The following is a 26356-nucleotide window of genomic DNA, read 5'->3' on the forward strand; positions in this document are numbered from 1 at the left end:
GCACTTTCCACGGGGGGGGGGATGCCGGCACGGGAGATTGTTAAAGCACATCGTGCAGATGTCCCGGCAGCGGAGGTTGTTTACCCGCATCGCCGCAGCCGGTTACCGTCCGCACGATGCGTTTTACCTCTGCCCCCAAGACTTACCAGAGCAGACTCCCGGGTGTCTTGCGGGGCCGGCGGGGGACATCTACGCAATACGCGTATACAACTTCCGGTGCCGGCACATCCGCTGAGTGCCGGCACCGGAAGTTGTATACGTGTATTGCGTAGATGTCCCCCGCCGGCCCCGCAAGACACCCAGGAGTCTGCTCTGGTAAGTCGGGGGGGGCAGAGTGGCAGCATATCTCGGGGGGGGGAGGACAGTGGCAGCATATCTCGAGGGGGGAGGAGGAGGACAGTAGCAGCATATCTCGGGGGGAGGACAGTGGCAGCATATCTCGGGGGGGAGGACAGTGGCAGCATATCTCGGGGGGAGGACAGTGGCAGCATATCTCGGGGGGGAGACAGTGGCAGCATATCTCGGGGGGAGACAGAGTGGCAGCATATCTCGGGGGGGACAGTGGCAGCATATCTCGGGGGGAGGACAGCGGCAGCATATCTCGGGGGGAAGACAGAGTGGCAGCATATCTCGGGGGGGAGGACAGTGGCAGCATATCTCGGGGGGGGAGGACAGTGGCAGCATATCTCGGAAGGGAGACAGAGTGGCAGCATATCTCGGGGGGGGACAGAGTGGCAGCATGTTTTTCTGGTGCTTTTTTTAAAGAAAAAAACTTTTTCTTTAAAAAAGCACCAAACTTTTAGGGTGCGGCCTATATACGGGGGCGGCCTATATCTGAGCCAATACGGTATATACATTTTAAGGCTATTCTGGGATGAACTAGGGCCCTTTTTTTGCAACCCCACCAAATGTCTCACAAGTTCAAGCTGAGCAGGTTTGCAGGTCTTAACCTGTACAACTTTCTTTCTAAACAGAAATGTTCCCACATATAACCTTTTCTAAAGTGTACACTTACCGTTTTATTCTTTCCTTTGGTGCCATTTGTAGAAGATGACTTTGTGTCAGCTGACTTCTTTCCTATTGAGGTAAAGGGTAGTGATGACGATGTTTTGGCAACATTGACTGTTTGGTAATTATTGTTGTTGTTTTGGTTGCTACTAAAAGATTCCATGATTGAACGAAATGCACCAAATGGTCTTTTTTGATGTTCACCAGTTTCATTAGTAGAAGAAGACTTTTGAACAGTTTTGCCACTGTCTTTATCTTTTTCTGAATGTGGTTCTCCCTCAATCTGTTCCACCTGAACCACGGGTTCCTCAAAAGTCACTCGAAGTTTCAGATTTTGTGAAGTCCTGCGTTTCGAAGAGGGAGACTTTAAAGCACTTTTAGGGCTAGTTGTTTTTTGGGCAGAGGAGCTGCCGCTTGTGGGACTAGAAGACTCTGTTGGTCCTAAAGATTGTGATAGGCTCCCCATTTGGTAATGAGTCTCATAGTCTGGATCACTGCTTTCAGATGTTGGGGATGGACTATGACCATCCACTGATTTGGAAGCTTTCATTGCAAATGGAAATCGTCGATTTGCATTGCTTGATTGAGTATGTCTTTTTATCATTAGCTGAAGATTCTCAGCATTTTCCACATTTTCCACTATTGGTTGTGGTCTTGGCTTATCAATTTTTCGGACTGGAGTATTCTTTTGATCTTCTGAATTATTTGAGTCTGTATCAGACTCGCTGAGAGACCTTTGCATAAGTTGTCGTAGACGTGCTAGCTTAAACTCTCTCTTTTCAGGTGGTATCTTTTTCCCGATTCGACTTGTTTGACTTTGATCTTGAAGTTCTAGTGTACATTTTTCAGAAACAGGCAGTGTGGAGGCATTCTCTACAATCTCCTTCCCCAGTAGCTGGCGCAAGATTTTATCAGATTCATCATCCAGTGTTCTACACCGTAGTCTGCTAGGAATTGTAGACCCTAGGCTTTGATAACTTTCGTGAATACTGTTGAGTTTGTTCTTTTGTGTCACATCATCAGATTCTGTTGTTTTCCATTGGCCGCTGCTCGAAGCAGGGGAGGAAGGTGAACTGTTAAAAAGACAAGAGCAGATGAAGGAAGCCCAAAAGCCCTTTGGCTAAGCACCATGTACACACCATACAAGGCAGCTGGAACACATATACTTAACACACACAGTAATAATCTGTATAGCACATCATTCATAACATATAGTATGTGCACAATCTGAAAATGCACCTGGGATATATCTTGCAGCTGAAAACAAATCAGTATTGTTTTGAAATTCAATCTGTGTTATACTCATCCCTAATGTTGAATCAAAATTCTTATATCCAGAACTCTTCATGATATATGTGAGAAGCCACTGCGCTTAAATTAAGGGCTCTAGAGTTTAGAAACTGTCCTAAACGCTTATTTTCCATCTTTTTAAATTGAAGAATCAGGTCAGGGAATGAGGGGTGTATACATATCCTAAAAGCACATATTATATGAAAAATCATACAAAGAGTATACGTTTTCTGTATATCTGACCTATCACACTGTAGTTGGTCAGGTAGTCATAAATATAATAGGTTTTCTAACTTTACTCTTATTATAGATACATGAATGTAAAAGATATGAAACTCGAGATTGTAAAAATGTACACCTAATCCATGTGCATTTGAGAGTAGAGTAAAAACAAAACTAGATAGAATATGGCAAGGATGTAGATATTCCCAGAAAGTTCTTCTTAAAACCAACTATTATGAGATATTGCATTATTGTAGAAGGGTTAACAAAATAACAATACTGACACAACCAAAAGATACATGAAGGTTGTGTAGTTTCATCATTGGATACATACAAATAATTAACCATGTTAAATACGAGTGACCACAGATGGAATATAAACCTATGAACATACACATGTATGTTTTCATGCACACCTACGTACTCAGTAACGAGTAGCAAAGGTTTGCATAGGGAATGTGCACGACTTGCTGTGACCACTATGGCCAACACTGACAGCTGTACTGATTCATCTCTGTTTGTCACTGGAAGAGATATACTTCTAGTGGTTCAGTTGAGGTGGACTTCACCTCCATGGAGCATAACAAGGGGAGCATCTATCTAAACACTAAGTGGAGTATAGTTCACATTGGCGTGGATACCAAGATCTTGCTCATCCCTGGAAAGAACTGTGTTCATCAAAATGTATGATATAATTGTCTGGCGTGTAAAAGAGCATTTTGTAAGTCGGGAAATGCAGGCTTCCTGCAAAAGCAAACCAGACTTTAACATTGCCCTCTCTCTGTGTTTATTATCTGCTTCTCTTCCTATGTGACATTATGCAGTTTCTTCTTTTTCTTCATCATCTGGCAACGCATGAACGGGATCCATTATATTACCTAGGGGAAGTTGGCAGGGATCTGCTCTCAGTCCTCTGTGCTTCCAGTAGCTGTTGAAGGTGCGTCTGTAAAGTGATACGCTCTGCCGTCTGCCTGTAAAGAATAGGGAGTTGAAACTGCATGTTTTATGTGTCACCAACCTTCCATGACACTAGGTTCTTTGTAGCTCAAATCCACATGCTTCTAAAGTGCCTTTTTTGCTTTTATGGTCATGGTTCTCACCTTTAACAATTTAAGCAACTTGTAAATGGAAGCATATGAAGTGTGATCTGATCCTAACCAGAGAAACACTCTGGAACTTATGGTAACTGCACACAAAAGCAGCTTTTCAGTTACTGCCTATTTTTGTTTAATGTCTATGGTCAGTGAATACCAGATGCTCTGTTTACCTACTTGTTTACCTATTTCCATATCTCAGAATATGCCAGGGAGACCCCTGGGATGCCCCCTCGATATTTTCTTCTATTGCTCCCTATAGGAGGCTAGAGGAGGTGTGGCTACATTAAAGGGGTGGAGCTAGATGTATATAAAATTGAAAGAGTGGACAGAACATGGGTCCAAATGCCACACTTTACCTCCAGGGGTTCCCAGGCCTCCTTATTTCCAAACCAGCATTGTAATTTATTACAGGCAAATTAATCTGAGCAAATTAATCATGTCATGTAAGTTGTATAAATTGGAGCCTTGGTATGAATGTGTGTGTGTGTATTTATTAAAGCCTCTTACTCTTTTAGCTGTTTAGTGAGTTTGACGACTTGCGATGCCAGCGACATGCAGGTTTCCACCACCACCAGGTATCTGGCACACACAGTATGACCGTGATGTTCGGCACTTTGAGATGGCTTCTCCCCGGCATGGTTCTGCATGGTCACATTTGCTCCATATTCTACCAAAGTCTGCAAAAGGCAAAAAGGTCTCTTTTAATTGTCATTGGGTTGGATGTTTGGCCACAAATTAATTATTAAATCTACTTCTCCTAAGAAAGAACTTCTTTCAGTATATGTATGAGTATGGTAAACATTAAATATAATTCAACAAATTGTTTTAGTCTAAAAAAAACAAATTAATATTTACATGGCCAAAGTGCACATTTGCTATCCGAGCTCTTGTGATAAAAAAAAATCCTCTGTCAGTTTATGATATCTGGCAGTAAACATAAAGCATTAGGAATTTTGGCCCTTCCATTCTATATTAATGTATATTTTAAAGGACAGCTAATGTGCTAGTCATTGCCAAAAACTTGACTCATTAAATTCAGACAACCTTTTGGCATTTGCTTTGGTGCACTATCAAGGAATAGAGTTCTTCTGATGTTTTCAATTATAGAACAGAGACAAAAGAAAAAAAAAAAGGTATCTTAACTATTGAGAAACACACATAGCTTTGATACGTTAGACATTTTTAGGTTTAGGTGACTTATAGCAGAACTGCTACTATGGAATATGATCCAAGTGATGTCAGTCAGATTTGTGCCCGGCTGAGCAACCTAGGAGTTATGGTTCAGGTGATGACCAGGCGGCCCTGGCACTTTAAGGCCAGAGGTCATCTGATGATGTAAGTGTGGCTGACGAATGGATATGCGCAGCCATATGCTATGTTTTTATTCTCATATCCAGCGGATGACCCCACATTGCAGCACGCACTTCCAGTGTGCCAGATGGCCTGTCCGGGCCTGATGCAATGTAGTTGGCATGTCCCTTCTGTAACGCCAACATAAGAACTTGCTTAAAACATTAAGTTGTGTCCAGTCTTCCCAAAACACAGACGTTGAAAGACTAAAGTAAAGGAACACCAGTTACTATTTGGCTGTCCTTGCACAGAACCTGGTGTACTAGTAGTTGCATATATAGGGAGAAATACCAATTTAATATGAATACTATTTTACAGCTAATCCTATTAAATTCCCCAAATCTAATCATGTACAGTAATGAACAGGCCTAGTTTTTGTATTATATAATCAGGCAGGGGGTAAAGTATCCTTAACTAACCTGACCAAATACCATACCAAGAGCAATGTTAATTGGTCCCAGACATTTAACTGGACTTCCACTAGAGGGAGCCGTGGAATTCTAAAGCAACATCTGACATAAAACAAGCCATGTTCAGTAATACCGGATTTTGCTTGATTATAACATGACCCTGATTATAAGAAGACCCCCCAAAATTTGAATTAATTTAGGAAAAAAAAGAAAAAGCCTGAATATAAGACTACCCTTAAGGAAAAAAAGTTTATAAAAAAAGAAAGAGTTTAAAAATATAGCTTAAAAACAATTCCATTTTCATTTTCTTAAGTCAGTCAAAGAAAACATTTTGGCAACTATTTCGGACAACCTGTGGTGTTTAACAAACATTTAATTAAAAAAACCAACTTGTTTTTACCTGTATACAACCCAAGTATCCATGTTGAGATGCAATGTGAACAGCACTGTTCCCACATTTGTCAATTTCATCCAAAGAAATTCCCTGTTCTTGCATAAACTGTAGAAGCCACAGTAGTATTTTTTCCTAAGTAAGAATAAATGCAGGATAATGCTCAGTGTTTCGAACACACACCCAAGTGCTGTTAAACAGAGATTACTACAGCCTAGGTGTATTGGCAGTAGGACGAGGCGATGTTTTATGAAGACACTTAACAACTGTTTTTCGTTATATATTTCGAGGTTCATTTTCCCTCTGGTGGATGCATCAGGCTGGAATAGACTTGGAATGAGATTTGCAGACACTATTGTACACTTGTGTGCGCTCAGAACAGAATAAGCTTTTCTTGGTGTTATTCATCTGAAATGAGGAAACCTGCAGCAGGGTTCTTCATCACAGATAAATAACATTAAGAAAAAGTGTTCACTTGGCCCCTACAGTCCATCTAGTAAGAATATCAAATCAACTACACAGAAACATAAAGCCATACAATTTGATGTCAGATAAGAACCACTTTTTTCCTGATCTAGAGACTCAGACCTTAAACAGTCCTTGGTCTTGTCTTAGATTCAGTATAGCTTTATGCCTATCCCATGCATCTACTGTTTGTGATACGAGGCTATTCCATTTATCTACTACCCTCTCCGTAAAAATCTAGAATAGTTTACAGGATTTTAAGCAGCACAAGGGATATACAAAAGCTGGCGTCAAATCCCTTGGACTTCCATTTGGATATCAGCTGCCTAGATCCCACCAAATGAAGCCCATCTTCTTTTTGCCATCAACAAATATTTTTTTTTTTGTAAAAGCCTTGGTTGGATCATTTGCTATGTTAACTTAGGATCTCAGATTTGGTTAGGACTCGGCACGAAACTTTGCGTGCATAACAATGGCGGCTTAATGAGACCGAAATGGTGATTTAACAATAAATGCCACAAACATGTGGAGTTTGTTCTTACTTAGATAAACACTGACTCTGTGATGTTAAGTATCAGAACATTTAAGGACAAACATATATTAAACAGCTATGATACTTCAGATAAATTGTATACCTGGCCATAGCTGGCTGCATAGTGAATAAGGCTCGGGTGATCCTTCGTACAGCTTAACTCTGCAATGGCTTCTGTTTCACTCACCATCCACCGTACACACTCCAGCTGACCTTTCTGCATTTAAGAGAATGGGGTAACGCTGTTAATAAACTTCAAACATCATCACCCACCCAATAAACATTAACTTAACATGAATAACTGTCACAAGTCCGTCTGCTAATGCATCATTTTTATAGCTTCTTTGCTTTAATAGTTTCTGGCAAATCCTCCCAGACAGAATGTGTATCTAAGCAGTTATCTTGCTTTGGGAATCCACTGTTACCGGAGTTATCAAAATACCCCTGCAAAGGCCGCTGATTTAATGCTCTGTTCCTCTGGTTCAGTTTCAAAGAAACATACAATAAGTCACTGCGCACAGAATACCGTACACATCATCAATAAATTCACAGGCACATACATTGCTCATGCTAACGGGTGACTCTGAAAGGGGCAACCTGGCAAGTGGCTACGACACACCGGTGGCCCAACTCAGCCCTTTTAACTATACATTATTCGTATTTACCCATGACCAAGATCAATGAATTAGACAGTCGTGGATACATCATATATATATATAGTATGCTCTAAATTTAGTAAGGGTTTTTTTTGCTTTTTTTCATGTACTGAACTAATTAAAGGGATGATTGCATTTCACCAGGCTTATTACTTCATATTTGGCTTTATTAAACTTCACATTTTTTAATGTTAAAACACCCAGGTGAGTTCTTAGGGTTCCTTGGATGCCAGTATTAATCAACCTTGATCAGTCCCTTGATGTATCGTGTTCCAGTTTTCTATCTCTTGGCTGCTTATGACAAATACATAGTCAGTCTGGCTATTCTATATTTTGCCTGCGGTTAGCTGTTATGCATTGAGAAATGGTAACGCTCACCTAATTTATTGGTCACTTTCATTCTATGCTACTTGTATGACTGAGCTCTGTTCCTGCTGGGTTTGGATCATTGTAACCGCTTTGTTTGGTGCTTCTCATAAAATTGATGGATGATCTCATTCTGTTTCTAGGCACTGTTATTTTGCACTGCTGGGTTGTTTGGAGCCGTGTCCTAACACCATGCTGTCGTGAGCATCATGCTGCTCTGCTTGAACTCGGGTAGCAAGCACACATGCTCTTGGCATATATCCTTTCTGTGATACTTGCCTTAGGGCTGGAAATTATTACGCTAATTATGTTACCGTTTGCCAATGAAATCTTCATTAAAAAAAATATTTTATATGTACAGTATATATATATATATATATATATATATATATATATATATATATATTATACCATTCAAACATTTGGGGTCGCTTAGAAATATCCTTGTTTTTTAAGAAAAATCTAATTAATTTTGTCCATTAAAACAATAGTGGATCAGAAATCCGGTACAGACGTTGTTAATGTTGTAAATGACTGTTGTAGCTGGAAAGGGCTGATTTTTAAGGGAATATACTCATATGCGTGCAGAGGCACTCCCATCACTCCAATTTATCATTAGAAAACCCTTTTGCAGCTAGGAATTTCCTTGTTTTTCTATGAAAACAGATAAGTGACCCCACATTTTTGAACGGTAGTGCATATATTCATGTCTATGTTTTACGGTAGTTGAAAACAAAAAAAAACTGTGTCAATGAATTAACATAAAGGTCATAGGAACTTTAAGCAAATATGTCAGTTTCTGTTTTTTTACTATTCCTTCAATGTTTGCCCCATTATTTTGCTGTAAAAATATAATACAAAAAGATGTACAAAAAAAACCTTTTCAGACGAGGCAGAAATGACCCAATTTGTATTTATCAAATAATTATTTTGACATTAAGGCGTTAGAACGGTAGCATTTTATTGCTATATTTTTATACAAAAGAGGCATATTCAGTCTAGTGAGTGGAACAGCACCTTTAAATGTGTATTCTTTGTAATTGAATGCAGCACCCTGGGGATTATGAGTGGAACAGCAGCTTTAAATGTGTATTTTTGTAATTGAATGCAGCACCCCTCCCTGGAAGCTGTTTTTAAATGATTCATTTGTCATGATAATGTTTCCACAATCCATAATAAACCAACGGTAATAATTTGTGAATACGGGGAAAAGGTCATGAATGCTAGTACTAAGTATAAAATGTTTATTGCGCTGTCTGCATGTACCTCTAACCATATATTTTATATTTTTCCAAATGATTACATATTATTTATGACTATAAGGTGTCTTGCAGAATTCCCTTGTTCCTCTTTTTCCAAATATATCGTAATCTCTGCTGAACCAGACAGACTCCACTTTGGAAAATGTCCAAAAGGGTAAAAAAAAAAAAGTCAACAGCAACCGTTTCTGATGGCAAACGCATTGAAAAGTCAGTGTAAATTCACTGGGGATTATGAATCAAGCTACTAAAGCAGACACTACTCTATAAAATTTGCTTTCAAGCGCCATTTTTAATCAAAATGCCTTTGTTCATGTAATAAAGTAGTATTTTGGAACCTTTACTTAAAACTACAGGGGATTTCTTGGCGCACAAATCTTATGATTATTATTTTAGTGACCGGGTACAGTTAAAAAATACTATAAAGTCTATAAAGGACTAGCAGCAGACTTGATAGAACAGAAACATTCAATTCACGCATGCTCTGAGTAAGACTTTCTCATCTAGAGGCCATCTTAAAAGGAGCGAATATTGTGAACATTGCTAAACCATGTTCCCGGGTGCTTCTTGTAACTGCATTTGTCCAATGCCTAGTGACGAACGCAGGTGGTCAGCTGGGAATGTTAAAAAGAGGTCGACCATTAAACTCTTTTAATAATATTAACTAATATTTTTAACCTTTTTATAATCCATCAAAAGATTGAATGGTAGTGCTAAATGGTTTAACTACCCTTGTGAAAACCATAGCATGTCAATATGTAAAGATATTTTATTTAGGATATATCATCAAGCAAACCACCTGCTTGGATGCTTGGATATTATTAAATTCAAATAGAATATAAAGGAGCCAACTCCAAATTCTTTGACCCATATTTGGTTAAAAGGTGACTTATGGACAAATCCCAGGTATGGTGATCACATGTTGGAAAAAACATATTCTTGACATTGAAGTGATGAACGTGTTGGACAAAACCTAACTTATTCTTGACACGGAAGTGAAACAGACTATAGTATGGCTAAAACAGGTACAGCTTTAGGTTTGGTGCTGGTATTTTCACCAATGGAGAAAATGTACAAGGCCATCAACAGAACTGAGAACTTACCAGCTTACCAGAGTTATGTTTTGTTATGTTGGATGGTGTTAGGTTTTCATAAGTGCTTCGGTTTATATGTCTTTTAATGGGAAGTGGCCAGACTCCAATAACTTAAGTAATTTGGAAAACAGAATGCCAACACTTACAGTAGGTATATAAATATATATATTTTTTAATTGACTAAATTAATAAGTATTTGATTTCAAGAGCTACAAGAGCATAACAATGGGCCCTATATTAATTATATAAAACATTTAAATAGCAGGTAATGCAAGAATGTCACAAACATTTAAAAATAAGCATCATAAAAAACATGCATAATAAGTTACATAATGGTACTGAGAAAATTGAAATATGTTAAATGTTTGAACTAATATTTTTGGGGCTTACAGTATTTACCTTACATTCTACACTTTTAAGTAGAACTTTGTTTTTATATAATAATCATACATTTCTGCTCCCCCCCTAATTATTTGTAATTATTTGGTGCCATAATTTTTAGAGAAGCAGAGTCTCGCTGAGCTGTCCCCTGTCCCACTTTTGCGGTACTTTGGTATCTGGATTTCCTCTGAACGGCTTTTCCTTTTTTGAGTCAGTATATCTGTATTGTCTACTGTTCTTTGTGCAAAATAATGCTACACAACCATCCTTGTGAAGCACATTTTCTTTTATACAAGGAAGACGGCAAGCACTTATGTTGCAGACATTTGGAAGTTGTTGGACGTTTTTGTCTTAGCTAGGGTGTGTATAAGGGAATATATAAACTGCATCATATTCAAATGCTTAGACTGTTAAGAGTTAATGACCCCCGTAAACTGGATTATTACCTTTATTGCTAAACCAGCCGGTGTCAGCTTCTCTTCGTTCCTCTCACTTAAACAGTCTTCCCCCATCAAGGACGTCAGATGCTGCAAGCATTCAGCATGTCCATAGGCTGCTGCGAGGTGCAAAAGATTGTTCCCGCATTCATCATGGATTTGATCTAAATTATCTACGGCGATATGAGGCTGGGGGAAAGGAGAAAAAAATTGTCAGTTAAAGAAACAAGCAAAACACGTTTAATGTTCATAGACATTTGGAAGTTGTTGGACATTTTTGTATGAGCTGTGGTGGACATAAGGGAATATATAAACTACATCATATTCAAGGGAAGGCAGTTTAGCATTGGATAGACTTTAGTGAATAACGTCAGGTTTACCATATAAGTCAGTCTCCTTCATGTTTGGCCCGGAACCCTGATGACTTCATTCTATGTTTAATGTCATTTCATCAATGGATTTTTATAAAAGGGGAAATAAAGCTAAAAAACATGCAAGTTGCACTTTTGTCTTATCTTTAGTAATGCAGATATTTAGATATTCTAAAAAACATTCCCCTCCAACCACATATAAACAAGAGCATTTCCACGTCCATTTTTTGCAAGTTAATGAGGTACACCATGTTATTCTAGACATGATTTCCAATTCAATAACACAGCTGACAAAATGTACCCCTAAACCCAGTGCCCAGGGAAATGGTTTTATTATTCAGCGTTCACCCCTGCCATAATTGCGGTACAGTATTGAGTATGAGTATTGATCTCATAATGCTAAGCTATGTTTTCTTTAACTTCTTGTAACTGTTTTCTGGAGAAAAAACACCAATGGGGTTATTCAAGAATAATGTAAAGCTAAATGTAAAATATTTCTTTACAGCTATTTTACTGCAGCTCCCTAAAAAAGCTGGCAAACATATACAATTGATTTATGCTTTTGAAAATCACCTTGTGGGAAATAAAATGCACACGGAGAGAGAAAAAAATATTTTTGATGGCATAGCTCTTAAATTATTATCAACATAATGGCATTCCATTCCATAGACTTTCTCCTTTTAATGCACCAACAAAGATCTATTTGACTATCCCTCAATGCTCGGATATTTTTCTAGAAATATGTATTCTTAAACTGTGCCTTCTGGCTTTATGTTAAATGTCTGTACTTTTTGTGAAACATGCCATGGGCACTATTATTTCAAATGAATTATTATTATTATTGCACAATTATTCATTTTATTACTTGGGTTAAGACAGAAAAACCTGAAGCTCGTTCCGACGCCTTGTCTTGCAGAATAACACTTTCCGATCAGTCTTTAGTATCTAAAAAGTAAGCTAAATAAGGCCATTGACCCCCATAAATGGTGAAAATTCACCCAGTGGAAACAACGATGTTTCCGCAGTCATTGATGTCACAACATATGTGATCTTCCAAGAAATGTCACATGGATTGTGACTAGAAGTTGCCCCCTTCCTTATCCACGCTTCTTTGCTTTGGCAAAAGTTACCCTAAAAGTATGTGAAAACGCAACATTTCTGCAGTAACTCATGCAGGAGCATTTTTTTCCACTTTCACCGGGATCTGCTCAATAAACAGAGATCATGGCTCTTAATAATGATCTACAGAACTTATAAGACATCATAATGTATAAGAATTGCTGTTCCACATTACTTTGTTGTTCTAGACTGGAAATTCTATTCTAGTAACTGTTCTAATAAATCCCTCGAGCATAGAAAAGCAGTAATGCGTCTTAGATCCATTCTTAGTATTTTTTAAGTAATCGCGTTAAACATTCGAATGCAATTCTCTCCACAGCCTGTCACGTATAGAGAAAAAAAAAACAAAAAAAATATTTTCACTGCTATAGGAACATATGTAACAAAAAAGCAGTGCATTTCCCATTCTTGTTGTATGATAAAATATATCATCCTAACAGCTTCCTGAATACTTGGGTCATATTACTGTGGTTAATGCAAGTTCTTAATCATGTTATTGGACGTTTATTAAAACTCCATCCAGTAACAAAACAGGCAGTACGTTTAGATCTGCTGTTTGTATGAACAGTCATGCCTAAATTGAGATTAATTGCAGTAATGAATTTCCTGCTGACTTTCCAATTGTTCCCAGCTCTTGTAATAGCTGTCATGCTAGGAAAATAATGAAAAATCTGCCCTGAAAAACATTAAACAATCTGTGATTAACTTTCTCCATCAAGAGAAACATAATTTTGTTTTTAACATACTTTAGATGATTGTGGACATTATCGTCAGACAGTAATATATACATACATACGCTGAGACTAGAAGCTAGTTCGGACATCTGTGCTGACGCTGTTTTGTGATCAGTGAGCTAAGCTTGCATCCCGATGTGTGCCATGTTATAAAAGATGTTGATTGTTTCTTTGGTAACCCATATTCATGGCATCTAATCAACAGAGCTCCAGCAAGCATAATGCTTAGCATGGGTCGACAGAAATTTCAAGCATCTGACGGTGAATGGTTCGTACAAAAAGCTGGAAAAAAACCTTCTGAATACTAATCATCAGACAACAGACAGCGCAGTGTTCCCACGGTGAGCCAATGACAAGTAGCATTCAGACTAAGCTACAGACAACTTGCAAATAACTTTAAGAACTAACAGATTATGATGGTTATTAATATATATATATGTATATATAGTTCAACAAATATATATAATAGTTCAACAAACTACATAGTTTTCTTTTGTAATATGTCTTATTTCCCCATTATTAGATATAATTATTTTCTGGAAGTACATTGTGATCTTGTAAACAGTAGTGTCCAATGCATGCTTTGTCAACCGTTAACCATTTGCAAAAAAAATATTGTAGACGATAAATAAAATGAGATCATTCTATCAAGTCTAGTTAATATACTTACCAGTAAAGATATTTGCCCTTCTTTCACAATATTGATTATGCTCTTAATTTTCTTCATATCTTCACCTTCAGATAATGTCCAGTTGAGATTACCGTTTAACCCATCCAGTTGTGTGTCAGCAGTGGTTGTCTGCAGATGGAAAGCTCTATGCTGGCAGTTCGGTGTGCTTTTTTCACTTTTCTGTGCATGGGAATCAGAAAGTGTCCTATTTAGGAAGCCCTTATTATGGTATTCAGAATCAAGGAGTGAACCACACTGAATGCTAGCCTGGGATAGCTCTAATCCTCCTGATGAATGCCTGCTCTGATCAAGAACAGAAGCCTGTGAAGAGTTCTTAACAGGGGACAATACACAAAACTGTGTGGCATTGGTTGGCTGGTTCTCCAAGTTTCCCATAGAACCAGCCTTTCCTGGGTAGATGCTAGAAGTCCGTTTTTCAGATGCAACTCTTGTAAACAGAGTCATAGGTTGGCTAGATTTGATATAAGGCACATCCAAGATCTCATCCATATCTAGGTCATAATGCTCAAGCTCCCCAGGCAAACCATTTGATTCAATATTCTTACTTTTAAAGTCCACATCGTCTCCAGAGGAGCTCTCTGGGATCTTTTCAAGGTCAACATATTTTTCATTTTCATCTTTCTTCTCTTTCTGGTCATCACTTTCATTGATTTGAGGGCTTTCTGGTTGATGTTTTAATGGAGAAACTCTCTTCACGGGTCTGAATTTACTGTATACATCTGCAATCCCTGTTGGCTTTTGTGTATTGCCAATAAGACTTGATACTCCACAATTCCACGGTGCTCCGGAAACTGCAAAGCCAACAAAACACTCAATTAGTTATGGAGATTTCCAAGTCATGTAACTTTTGTTAGAACCAAAACGTAGTATTAATCATTCACAACTATGAATAAAACATAAAAAAAATGAAAAATTGCCCTTTGCCTTGCTAGGGTTTCCATTCACAGCAAGAATTCAGTATCAAGGTAATCTAATTTTCAATTTAATAGGGACACTCGTGGAAAACGTACATCACAAATTTGCAGGGATGCACCTTTTTAATTGTATTTGTCACCTTTCTGTACTGAGCTGAGTTAAGGTTTTGTAATCAGTTCAAAAGAAGGCCAAATAAATGGCCGTCAATGAAATGAAAGTGAAAATTTCCCTTTCAAGAGGACTTTTTCTTGAACCAAGCATTTTCTTCACTTTGCTTAATGAAGGATGATAGCAGAGCTACTCAAGGGTCTACAGAGCTTAAATCATAGAAGGAAAAGAAATCGAGAAAACAAATGTCACTAAACTAGCATCATTATTTCATTTTAGGGTTAAAAGTTCATAAATCAGGAAATGATCACTTATAGGTCATTAACGACTTTCTCTTCCACATTATTTATCCCCTTTGCAAACTGCAACCACCTGCTATTTTTCTTTCTTGACAGCTGAGGAAGGTAAAAAATGTATGAGGTAGAAACGCAAATTAAGATATTAGAAACTTAAAGTTCTATATTTCACTGCTAGTTAGAAGAAGGCTTTCTTCCCTGTACCCATAACCTTCAGCAAAATCACAATAAATAGCATACTTGTTGCAATATTTATATAGTATAGGGCACAGCTACGTTAGACTGGTAATGTAAATTATGTAAATATAATGTAAATATAATATACACACATATAGTATGTAAAAGAAATACCGGATCTTAAAATGTACAGCTCGGAAGAAAGACAAAAGAGATCTAACATGGTTATTCTACATACATAAAGGGGCTAAACAAGGGAATTATATGTCAGAAGAGGAGATATACTCTAAAACACCATCACTCCCCAACATTTCAAAACAAGTAAGTAAGTTTGGAAGCAGGGCAATGCAGGACTATCTTTCCTTAAGAGTCTGCCTTCCAAGGAGGCTACATGAGAGCTCAATTTTTACTGCTCCTGGGCAGTTCAAGGGAGTTCAGAAGATCTCCCTAACCATCTCACCAGCCCTAGAAAAAGGACAAAGGGGGGGTCGATAGGACTGTGCCTGAAAAATTGGGACTGTTTGTGCAAAACAAGATGGTTGGAATGCAAGAAGTTGAGTTTTAAAACTAAGGGGTCAGACACTTCAGTGTCTTCATTGAAGTACAAACCAAATGGGTAAGAGGCTTCTTAAATGCTGTCAAATATGGCTTTTTATGGCTTGCTTAGACATACACACAGTGAACTGGGTAAACATGCCAACTGGAGAAACGGTACATTTGCAGATGAAGGTCCAAACCTGTTTTGGGCTTATAATTCATCCACTATATGTCTGTATTATTCATCAACGTCTAACACTTAGGAATAAACTGGCACTTCATACAAAAAAAGTTTAAAAACTATTTGAAAGTGTTTATTAAACCCATGTGTTCCTGAAATGTTATTTTGCAACAGTACATTAACTTACTAACCCTCAAGAGTTTAGAAACCAGAAGCATAAAATATTAAAGTCAGACAATGCTGGGTGGTTGGATGAGATATATTAATGCTCCAAATAATATTATGTTTTTAAATACACTTCCTTTGCCTACTTGGACAAGTACAACTATAATACATCCATACATTTCTTAGCCTTGAATGTAAGAAATATCCAGGGGAAAATCTTCCACTTGGGAATCCTGAATAAAAGCAACATTTTGATTTATTGTGATCGGTTAAAGGTCATTAGTAGCTCAATGTGACATGCTTGGCAAGAACCTGCCCACCAAAAATATTTTTTACCTTAATAAAAACAAGAAGATAATATTTCTTACTAGAACAAAATATTCCTAAAATTTCCAACCCCATTCTAAACATTTTTTAAAATGGTTTTGGAAATTTTTTTTATAAATATTTAAAAATAAAATATTGAGATGTACAAAGAGGAGATTGTATAGAAATTATAAAAGAATAGAAAGAAGATGACATGTAAGTTAAGTACTAATCACATTCTAAGTTCCATACCATACAAGTTAATTTTTAGTCAACCAGGGATTCCAATGAATCCGGCACAGATAAGTTCTGGACATTTAAACTCCATGTAGCCTCACAATCTTTTTATGTGCTCCCAGGGCAAGGAGAGGGCCTGTAGTACATCCCTGAACCAACTATGGCATTACCTGCCTGGACCTACGTGCTGTCTGGAGGACGTTTCCAAAGCCTGGCTTAGCAGGGTCTGGCAGGAAAAGTTAATAAATAGTTGGGCTGACCAGCATCATGTAGCCAGAAAGGGCTCCAATAATGATCTAGGCTTCCATTTTTTTAGTTTGAATGATTTTTATTTGGCACGACATAAAATCAAATATAATGTATACATTCCATATGTGGTTGGATACATCTACAAGATTTCTTCAGAAGAAGTCTCTGAATAATAGAAGCAAAAATGACTACATAAAGCAGTAAGACAATCAGTTGTTTACATTTGGTATTACACAAGCGAGGTACGTGTATCATCACCATACTATTTTTAAAGTTCCTCTTAGTGACTCACTCATAAACAAAATTAAAACAATAACTTTTATATAATTAACAGGTCGCACACCCCTAAGTAAGATTCTGTGGCGAACTAGACATAGTCTACATTACAACTCCTTGGTACACATGGAGAACTGGGGTTTCACTTTGGGACCAGTGATTAGCCAGTTTTTTTTTTCCAAACATTTGCTGCTAAGTTGTCAAGAAACACGTTACTCATCTGGTATCATTTATGCAGTCACAGAAACACATAATATGTTGGTCTAACACACAGGCAAAGTAAGGAACTGACACTGAAGATCAGGAACCAAAAGCTAATTAAACTAAATAGAGACACCATAGGTTTCTTTTGGTACACTAGTTCATTCCATTCAACTTCTTAAAAAAAATCTTTATTTCACAATTAATATTAATTGTGGGGTAGCCTGGGGTAATTACAGAGTAACGTTGCATTGCAGTATATAACAATACTTCTATATTTGCCATACAGCCCAACATCTGAAATACACAAAGGGGAGTGCTGTTATACCAGGGGATGTGGCTGGGGATGGGTCTTTACAGTTATTATTACTACAAAAGGCAATAACGTATCTTATTTACACAAATGGATTTACAAACACGTTTTTAAGCTTTTTTCGACACTGTACACTTCGATTCTAAGGAAAGAGGCTTTGTACTATAAAGGGACTATCATTCTGAAATAGGGATACTTGGAAAGAATTTATTTACTAGTGTATTTAATAGAGTGCCCTGAGGAATCTATTTTATTGCCATTTTAAAGGCACTTCATCCCTTTATTTCTTCTTTTGCTAATTACTTACAGATTTACACTTTACCGTGCATAAAATCGAATTAGTCAGCACCTGATCTTACTCAGATATATGCGTGTTAACTATAACTAAATGCATGAAGCGTGACACACATCAGGTGTCCACATGTTCTTGCTGGACATGGTTTAATCCAAATTTGTACTGTACGCGGCTCCCGTCAGCCCTTCGTGTGTTTGGCTAGCGGAGCGAGCGATCAATAAGAAATCACTGCGGTATTCTGCCGCATTGACCAAGGGGGGGGGGAAGCCATAGAGTAACTGTAGTTTGCTAAAAAGTCTATGCAGGTGATATACTGACTACTGACATGTGGTCTGGCTAAAGGCAAAAGATAATGATTTAAATATCCATTCATTTTGCAGACTGATGATCAATGCTTTTGAGGTTGCCATAGCAACGATATACTGTACCTGTAAGCAAAGTGAACGTTGTTGTTGGACACCTACAGTAATACTATTCTGATAAATAATTTGATAATGAAATTACGTCGCGCCTGAGAAGCTTATTTTTCCAGTTGCAACAAGGAAAAGAGCCGATATGCAAGAGCTGGTTGCCATTACTGCGTCTAAATTTAACCTAAACACCACTGAGGAAACGTCTTTGTGTCTCTTGTACGGTGGATGAATTTTCTTAATGCTGAGTAAGCAGTTATCTCTATTAAAAATAAAGTGCCACGTTATGTAAATAATATGGAACATACTGTATAAACTACAGTGTAATATAATCCTTGTTATTGTATTATTTAAGGCTATTACTGGATTAACTGGTTATCAAGGTAGTGTGCCATTTTGCATTGCCTCGCATTATAACGTGAGCCTATGTGGCTCTCAAAGAGTTAACTCAAATGATGTTAGGGCCTAAAAAGATAACATATATAAGCCTTATCTCTGGACAAAGGAGATCATGGTAAGTCATCTGTCCGGTACAAAGACGGCATTGTGCCGAATTATTTATGTCTTGTGTAAGATTTCGGGTTCAAGGGCTACACTTTTATGTTGGTTTTATTTACATGTGAAATTTTTTCCAAGTGATACAGGGAAATGGATACCATATGCTTTCCAGCTGTTTTTCTCTGACAGGATCCATTAAAGGCAGTGCATGGAAATGAATTCTGTCTAAGCCTTATGAAAACACTTCTTTCTGCACAATGGTCTGGCCAGCAGGGAAGAGACGGCTACACTTTCAGCTTCTTGTCAATCTCGCAGCCACAGATCTGCTGTTCTGGCTTCTAACCTGAACATGAACTTAAGGCGCTGCTATTTCACGAGCTACCATGTATTTACTTCCTTGATTAGAACAATGACACAGGACCTAGTATAAGAGGTCCAAGGCAGCTGAGTCAACGAACCTTCTGTACATGATCTTCTCTACAATGTGGCTTTCAAACTGTGATCTTATTTTGCCTGTTTCAGCTGGGAGTTGTTGTTCTTTACGTGGGGTAATGCGTCTTCTGACTGTATGAAGCAGATGGTGTCATGTTTGTTGAACAGTTGCAGTTAATTTAACCTTTAATCTTGTTGGGTCCTGAAAAGCATCAGGCAGTTTACAGATAATGGATTGTTTTAATTAGGAGTGAGTGACACACTGGAACTGCAGTTAAATGAAAGCATTCCATCTCATTCTGCTGTTTGGAACCCGTCTTAATATTTAAAACAGAATATTTAATAGATTCAAAACTTAAAAAAGGATTCTCCAACCAGGGAGTTTGCGCTATGTGCTTTGAAGCACCAACCCCATGAAGTGTCTGCAAGAAGGGCAGAGTTGGCACTGCATAATATACCGTTAATGGTATTAACTCAAATGTTAGTAGCAGAAGCCAAGCCGTTGAAATGTTTGACTCACATGGAAAGTGACACAGCTCCTAATTTAATTAGTTAATGCACCTCTTACTCTTTTTGGTGGCGTTGACATCAGCATATGCTGATTTTTTGACTCATATGTATGCATCGTACGAGCTGCTTACACTTTTTCCTTCAGGTTTCTGAAAGGGCTTTTAGGATAGTAACTACCACCCCACTTGGTCCTTAGTCTTGAATACAGTTCCGTAATGTTGACAGTACGAAGATACAGTGCAGATTCATGAGCTGTGTTCACTTTGGCATCAGCCTGCCGGTGATATCATGCATGATGGCAAGGACACTTGGAGGAAACACTCAATTTCCCTGGCACGTGGAGTACATTTAGAAGTTCATATAGTGGGTTCCAATGTGCATGGCCTTAATTCAACATATTGGACCTGTTAAATGTCTCCAAACCAAACCACTTTTGAGGAGTGTATGATGAGTGTAGACATGACTAAAAACTACCAAGGTAGGCTAAAGAATACTGGATCCAACCTCGTACAAAAACAGGAATCAGTACAGTAAAACATGCTCAACATGAAAAGTTTTGTACCGGAGAGCCATCTCCATTAGCGTCATGTGAATTATATATATATGATATGGGCCCCATATTTTAATAAACATTAAAGCAGCGGGCTAGACATACTTGGGGCTACCATCTTTTTTAAAGCAGCATTATATAAAATGCATTATATAAAACTTTATATATAATGTTTTCAAACGCTGCATATAGTTGTGTGTTTTTCACCAGTTAGGCTAATCTACCAGAATCAGCACTAACTCTGTTGCTATCCACTACTGCTACTGTCTCCCAGAAAATTATTATATATTTCTTTTCTGCAATAGACTGGCACACGCTTTCAGTTAAAAAAGGTTTTAGGTTTTATACTAAAAGTGTGTTTCAAGGGAAGCCAAGTGACATAAAAATCTTAAGTTTAAAACTCCTACCATCATTGGCCAAACTCACTTGACAACTGTAGTCCCAGGACTGCGGGAAGAATTCATTTAGCTTAAGGATGATTTATGGTTTGTGGCCACCACCTTAAATAACATTAACACAAGATAATATTTTACCAGTTAGTTTCTACTGTAGGTGGCGCCGTTCCCTCGCACGATCCTCCAATGACTGGACAATGGGATTACGTTCTTATAATAGCATGGCTGACAGATTTGGATAAGAATAATTAGTGTCCTTCTCAGTCCAAACATTTGCGATACATAATGGGCTGTTTGTTTGTAGTAAAGATTTTGTCTGCATATTTACTACAAAATGATACATCGCTTGCTCTTATAGTGTTTATAAATCCTCTATTTTTTTCATGACATTCTAATCTTTCCAGTCTTTTAGTCTTAAAAGAAAAACTACTTTTTCATGTTCTAGAGAGCACATTTTCTTTAGAAAGCCAACTGCAACATTATTATTCTTTGGAAAATATCCAGAAAATTAGAAAGGGCAATCTAGATTATCGCATTTTTGAACGAATAACATGACTTTAATCTAATCTTTAATGGGTGTTTTCTGCAAAACATACAGTACAGGGAACAAAGTAAACAAGACGCAGGCAGACGCTGTTTATGAACCTTTGTGACAATATCTAGCATCAGGTATGAGAACCTTAAAAACTGTAGGTGTTAAACCTCAATAATATGGTTGAAGATTATGCTAAAGCTCAAAAAATGTATAAAAGATAAATAAAGTTTGGGCTTATGTTTTGTTTTCTTCCTGACTTAAGTGATTTTGAATCTCAGGAGGCATTGTTTAGGTTACCGAGCAGAAGTTGTGGAAGCTTTAAGTATGCATGGATAGACAATAAAATATACATATAATAAATAAGTACCAATAAACAATCAAGTTTTGATGTCTTATGGGGAGAGGAAAAAGACAAATTAAACATATAAAGACATATTATTCTATGTATCTGTGCTTGGATAGTTTGTGACCACATGTATTCTGTACCAAGAACATTACTAACAAAATACTGGACTAGCCTAAACAAAGCTCTGATGAACATGAAACCTGAAAAACAAAAGTTTTACATAAAAAAAGTCAGTTACTCTAAATAAAGCTTTAGTAACCCAAATTTGTATTGTGTTTTTAAGCACCTTGAGCACCAACGGATTGATGGCTCCCTGTTAGCCAACTCTTAGAAAATGATGTGGCCACTGCAGTCCTAACGTTACCTGCTGGTAAGCATCGGCTCAGTACAATGTTCATAAATCTTTCAATAAATCATTAATCCACACAACACATCAGTGAAAGAAAAAACAAATATATATATATAACGTGTTCAAATCCCAGGGACTTTCATTCATACGTTTCCTGCAAAAACCTATTGCTTGCTTAACCCATGACATTTCTACATTAGCCAAATACCTGTGTGCGTGAAACTGTATCTTCAACTGACCCTTCAACTACAGCTATAATATACTTCCTCTAATTCTGCAGAGCGCCTGCTGAGTATATACTAAAATGTAATAAATGCAACGACCTTAGCTGCGGTGGCCCCGTTAAACTATACATTAATACTTAATTTCATGACTACTACTATTAACTTAATTTCAACACAGATTGTTGTCATAAAAACAACATTTCTTAGTCTTACAAAAACAATATCTTACAATGTAATGGTTGTTTTGCTTGGCACAAGTGCTTGTATATCAACTGTTCAATGCGCAAACAGAAGACAAGCCACCTAAACGGAAACACCATTGCGTCTGTTTGGAAATTAAAGAACTCTATTTAGTTTAAGCCATAAATACTTATTCTGTATTCTGTAAAACTATGTTACCTAAATTGTCTGGTACTTAACAAAGTACCTGAAAAGATGCACAAGATAATGAGAGGTAACGGTCCACTACAGATAAATGTTAAGTCTCCAAAAAAAGTCCAAGATGCTTAACATAAATTCCTGGTTCTGGATTACTTTACTATTTCAACATTTTCTAATACAAAAAAAATGCAATTCTAATTACAGGCTCCCCATTCTGGGAGACATCATTTCCCACTATGCCCTATAACTGTGATGGTAAATTCTATAGGCTATAGGTACACACGATTAAGCAAAATGAAGTTGTCATGATTAACTCATATAATGTAGTGGATGCATGGAAGGGTAACCCAGCAGAGGTGGTTAGTTTCTTTGTTTAAGCATTCAATGAGTTAATCTGAGGTTGATTTAATGTGTTTCTTTGTGAATGCCCTCTGTGTCTGTTCTGGCTAGAGGTGTCATCTTCCCAAAGGACCCCTGTGGTGATTCATGGCCTAACTGATAAGGATCCTTAGTTATAGGAATTCCATTCCTATCTTAAGTGGGGGGGTTTCCATCACCTTTACCCCACCATAACTTATTGGCACATCAAAGATGGGACCCGATTCTTGGGGATGGTGTCATATAATCAGTCATGTGGTCAGAGGGGCGTTTGCTTGCAAAAATCTGATTTAGGGACAATGTAGTGACCTCAAAGCAGAACTCCAGGATATACTCTGATCGGAACAACATCGTAAGAAACCATCTGGACTTAAGGAGTTCCCACAGGCCTGCTTATTGGAGAAACTCGTGAGTGCGGGTCCTGTGTTTAAGTCCTATTGCTTTTAAGAACTGTTTGCTGTTTTACTTTTATTTTGTATGTCTTGTTTTTTGTAATTCTGGCACTGTGTAATCTTTGTCTTTTTGTTATTAAAATATTCAAAATCTAAGTCTGTCTTTGGGCTCTAGTATCGATATCCACAAACCCTAAGAGAGGATAACACGTTACCGTATTGTTATTGAGTTCTACAGGATATATATATATGTTGTTTTCCCGGGGTGGGTTGATATATATAGATAGATATATAGTGATTGATGTTCTAATTCGGATTTCTCACGAATCCGGTATCAAAATCGTGAGTGGTGGCAGACTACCTGGGGGGATACAGGCAGGATTTGGGGGTTAATTTGGTGTAACTTATACCTTGTTAAGGGGTCTAGTTAGTAAATCCAGAGGCCTGGTGCTATTAACCCCTTCATGCCCATGCTCTCCACACAGTCACGGCTTGGCAAGTAGTCCTGACCGTGACAAACTTGGCGGCAGCGGTGGGATATCTAGAGTTTTTTAGTGCTATTTGTATTGCCCGGTTTGGTGATTTTAGTACTAGAAGAAATTACATGGGTTTTGTGTAATTTCCCAAAGACATTACTCAGTGCCTAATTACAGACATACAGTGCAAAACAGTTCGTTCCTCTCCTTTTTTGTTTTCTCTACCATACTGCATTATGGAGGCATATCGACGACAGCCAAAAGAATCTCTGGAGCTGGTTTGTCAAGAAAGGAATATACAAATTTTTGGCAAAAGTAAAGAGCAGCTGATTTTGGATCTCCTGGAATATGATAAACTCTGTGCAGAGCAGGCCATCGGAGCAAATGTGATTTTGGAAGAGCCTGTGGATCAAGGATGTTTTCCTGATAAAGTTAACGCCTTGAGTGTAATGGACTCTGAGTTACAAGTGTTACTAAAGGATCTGGGGAGTGTGGATCCTCAGCTAAAGTTCAACCTGATTCTGCAGTACAAGGAGAGAGAGAGGGAGGCTGCGGAAAGAGAGAGAGAGAGAGAAAGGGAGGCTGCTGAGAGAGCTGCGGAGCGGGCAGCTGCTGAACGAGAAGCTGAGCGGAGGTATCAGCTGGAACTTCTACGGTTAAAGCAATATAGTCCGTCTTCCCAAAGCATTGTTAACGGGGATGGATATGCTAACCGACCTCGTCTGGAACACTTTCCAATGCTGGAAAAGGACACTGACTTGGATGTGTTTTTGAGGGGGTTTGAGAAAGTGTGCCGGCAGTACCAGCTGCCCAAGGAAGAGTGGGGAAAGTATTTAACCCCACGTCTGAAGGGGAAAGCCCTGGATGTGTTTGCTTCCCTACCAATGGAAGTGGATCAGGACTATGAGGCCATAAAATCTGCCTTGTTAAAAAGTTTTAACCTCACCCCTGAATTCTACAGGAAAAAGTTTCGAGAGATGCAGCAAGCTACATCGGGCAGTTGCACTGAATATGCGGGACAGCTTCGGACTGTTTTCCGGCAATGGGCTGGAGGCCTACAAGTTACTACATATGAGGCCCTGGAGGATCTGATGATTTTGGAGCAGTTCCTGAGCACACGAAGTCCGGAGGCCCGAGAGTGGATTCTGGACAGAAAACCTAAGACCACGGCAGAGGCGGCAGATCTTGCTAACGATTATGCCAACAACCGTACTCCAACAACCAAGCGGGTACAAGCATCACAAGGACCATCTACTTGGAAAAGAGCAGCCTACCAGCCACCAACTCCTAAGCCAGCCGGGAGATTATCACCAACAGTTTTTCTAGCCAACAGAGCAGGGGCCACATCGGGCCAGGGGGATACCCGCCGGTGTTATCGGTGTAACCAGATTGGGCACTTGAGTGCCACCTGCCCTTTTAAGAGACCATCTCCACAGACAAATGGAAATGGAGGTACAGCTGGGGGAGCTGCACCTGTTTTATTTGTGGCTAGACCAAAGGAGGCACCAGGAGACAATTTGCAATGTGTAGCAGTTGAGGAACACCCAGCTGTCTTGTTTGTTTCCAGGGTTCAGGGGAATGAAGATGAGAACCTACAAAGAGTGACTGTAGGTGACCGTGTGACTATGGGACTCAGGGATACGGGGGCTGCTTGCACTCTGGTGCGGCCTGAGATGGTAAAATTGGAGGATCATATCCCTGGGAAGACCATGTCCATCCATGGAATTGGCGGGGTGCGCCCTGCAGTGCCAGTGGCACGTGTGTACCTTGATTGGGGTGTGGGCAAGGGTTTGCGGGAGGTGGGGATATCCGAGGATATTCCTGTTAATGTTTTGCTGGGCAAGGATCTGGGTCGACTTGTTTGCCAGTATGCACCAGTTGAGGAAACCTGCAAACCTGGAGGGCTGGTAGAGGGCCCTGTCCAACCTAAGGTACTGTCTGAAACTTTGGGAGTAGTGGGTAGCTGGGAGGGAGCCCAGAAGGCAGAGGTATGCCTGTCTGAACCAGCACCCAGGATCATGTCTCCTGAAGAGATGAAGGGGGATGTGCACCAAGAGACCAGACCTAGCGAGCAAGCTCTAGGGGAAAAGTATGGTTTGACCTTTGGAGGGGCAGAGTTTCAGGAACAGGGAATCTGTAGTGGCTCTTCTGGTTCAATGCCCCCTGATACTGAAAAGCATAGTGTTACTATGGGTGATCAGGTAGCCAAAGGATTTGGGCATGCTGGGGATACTTCTGTCAACGTGCCTTCAGAAGTTGTATGCCCTGAAGCTATTATTCCTGGAAAACTAAAGGGGACTGGGGATGTGTGGCCAACTGTGCCTACAGCACCTGAGTACTTAGATTTGGGT

General features: G+C 38.7%; 1 protein-coding gene across 3 annotated transcripts in view; it reads right to left on the bottom strand.

Moving 5' to 3' along the window:
- The window catches only part of SNCAIP (synuclein alpha interacting protein), a 95826-nt gene that overhangs the window by 6529 nt on the left and 62941 nt on the right, over positions 1-26356 (bottom strand). For all 3 annotated transcript variants that reach the window (XM_053474018.1, XM_053474028.1, XM_053474023.1), the window contains 7 exons: positions 13853-14664; positions 10968-11147; positions 6869-6982; positions 5778-5903; positions 4125-4294; positions 3399-3491; positions 1016-2081 (listed from right to left, as the gene is read on the bottom strand). In XM_053474018.1, coding sequence (XP_053329993.1) covers positions 1016-2081; positions 3399-3491; positions 4125-4294; positions 5778-5903; positions 6869-6982; positions 10968-11147; positions 13853-14664 — 2561 coding nt within the window. The remainder of the gene's footprint in view (positions 1-1015; positions 2082-3398; positions 3492-4124; positions 4295-5777; positions 5904-6868; positions 6983-10967; positions 11148-13852; positions 14665-26356) is intronic.

Source organism: Spea bombifrons, chromosome 1 (genome assembly GCF_027358695.1).
Source record: "Spea bombifrons isolate aSpeBom1 chromosome 1, aSpeBom1.2.pri, whole genome shotgun sequence".
NCBI lineage: Eukaryota > Metazoa > Chordata > Amphibia > Anura > Pelobatidae > Spea > Spea bombifrons.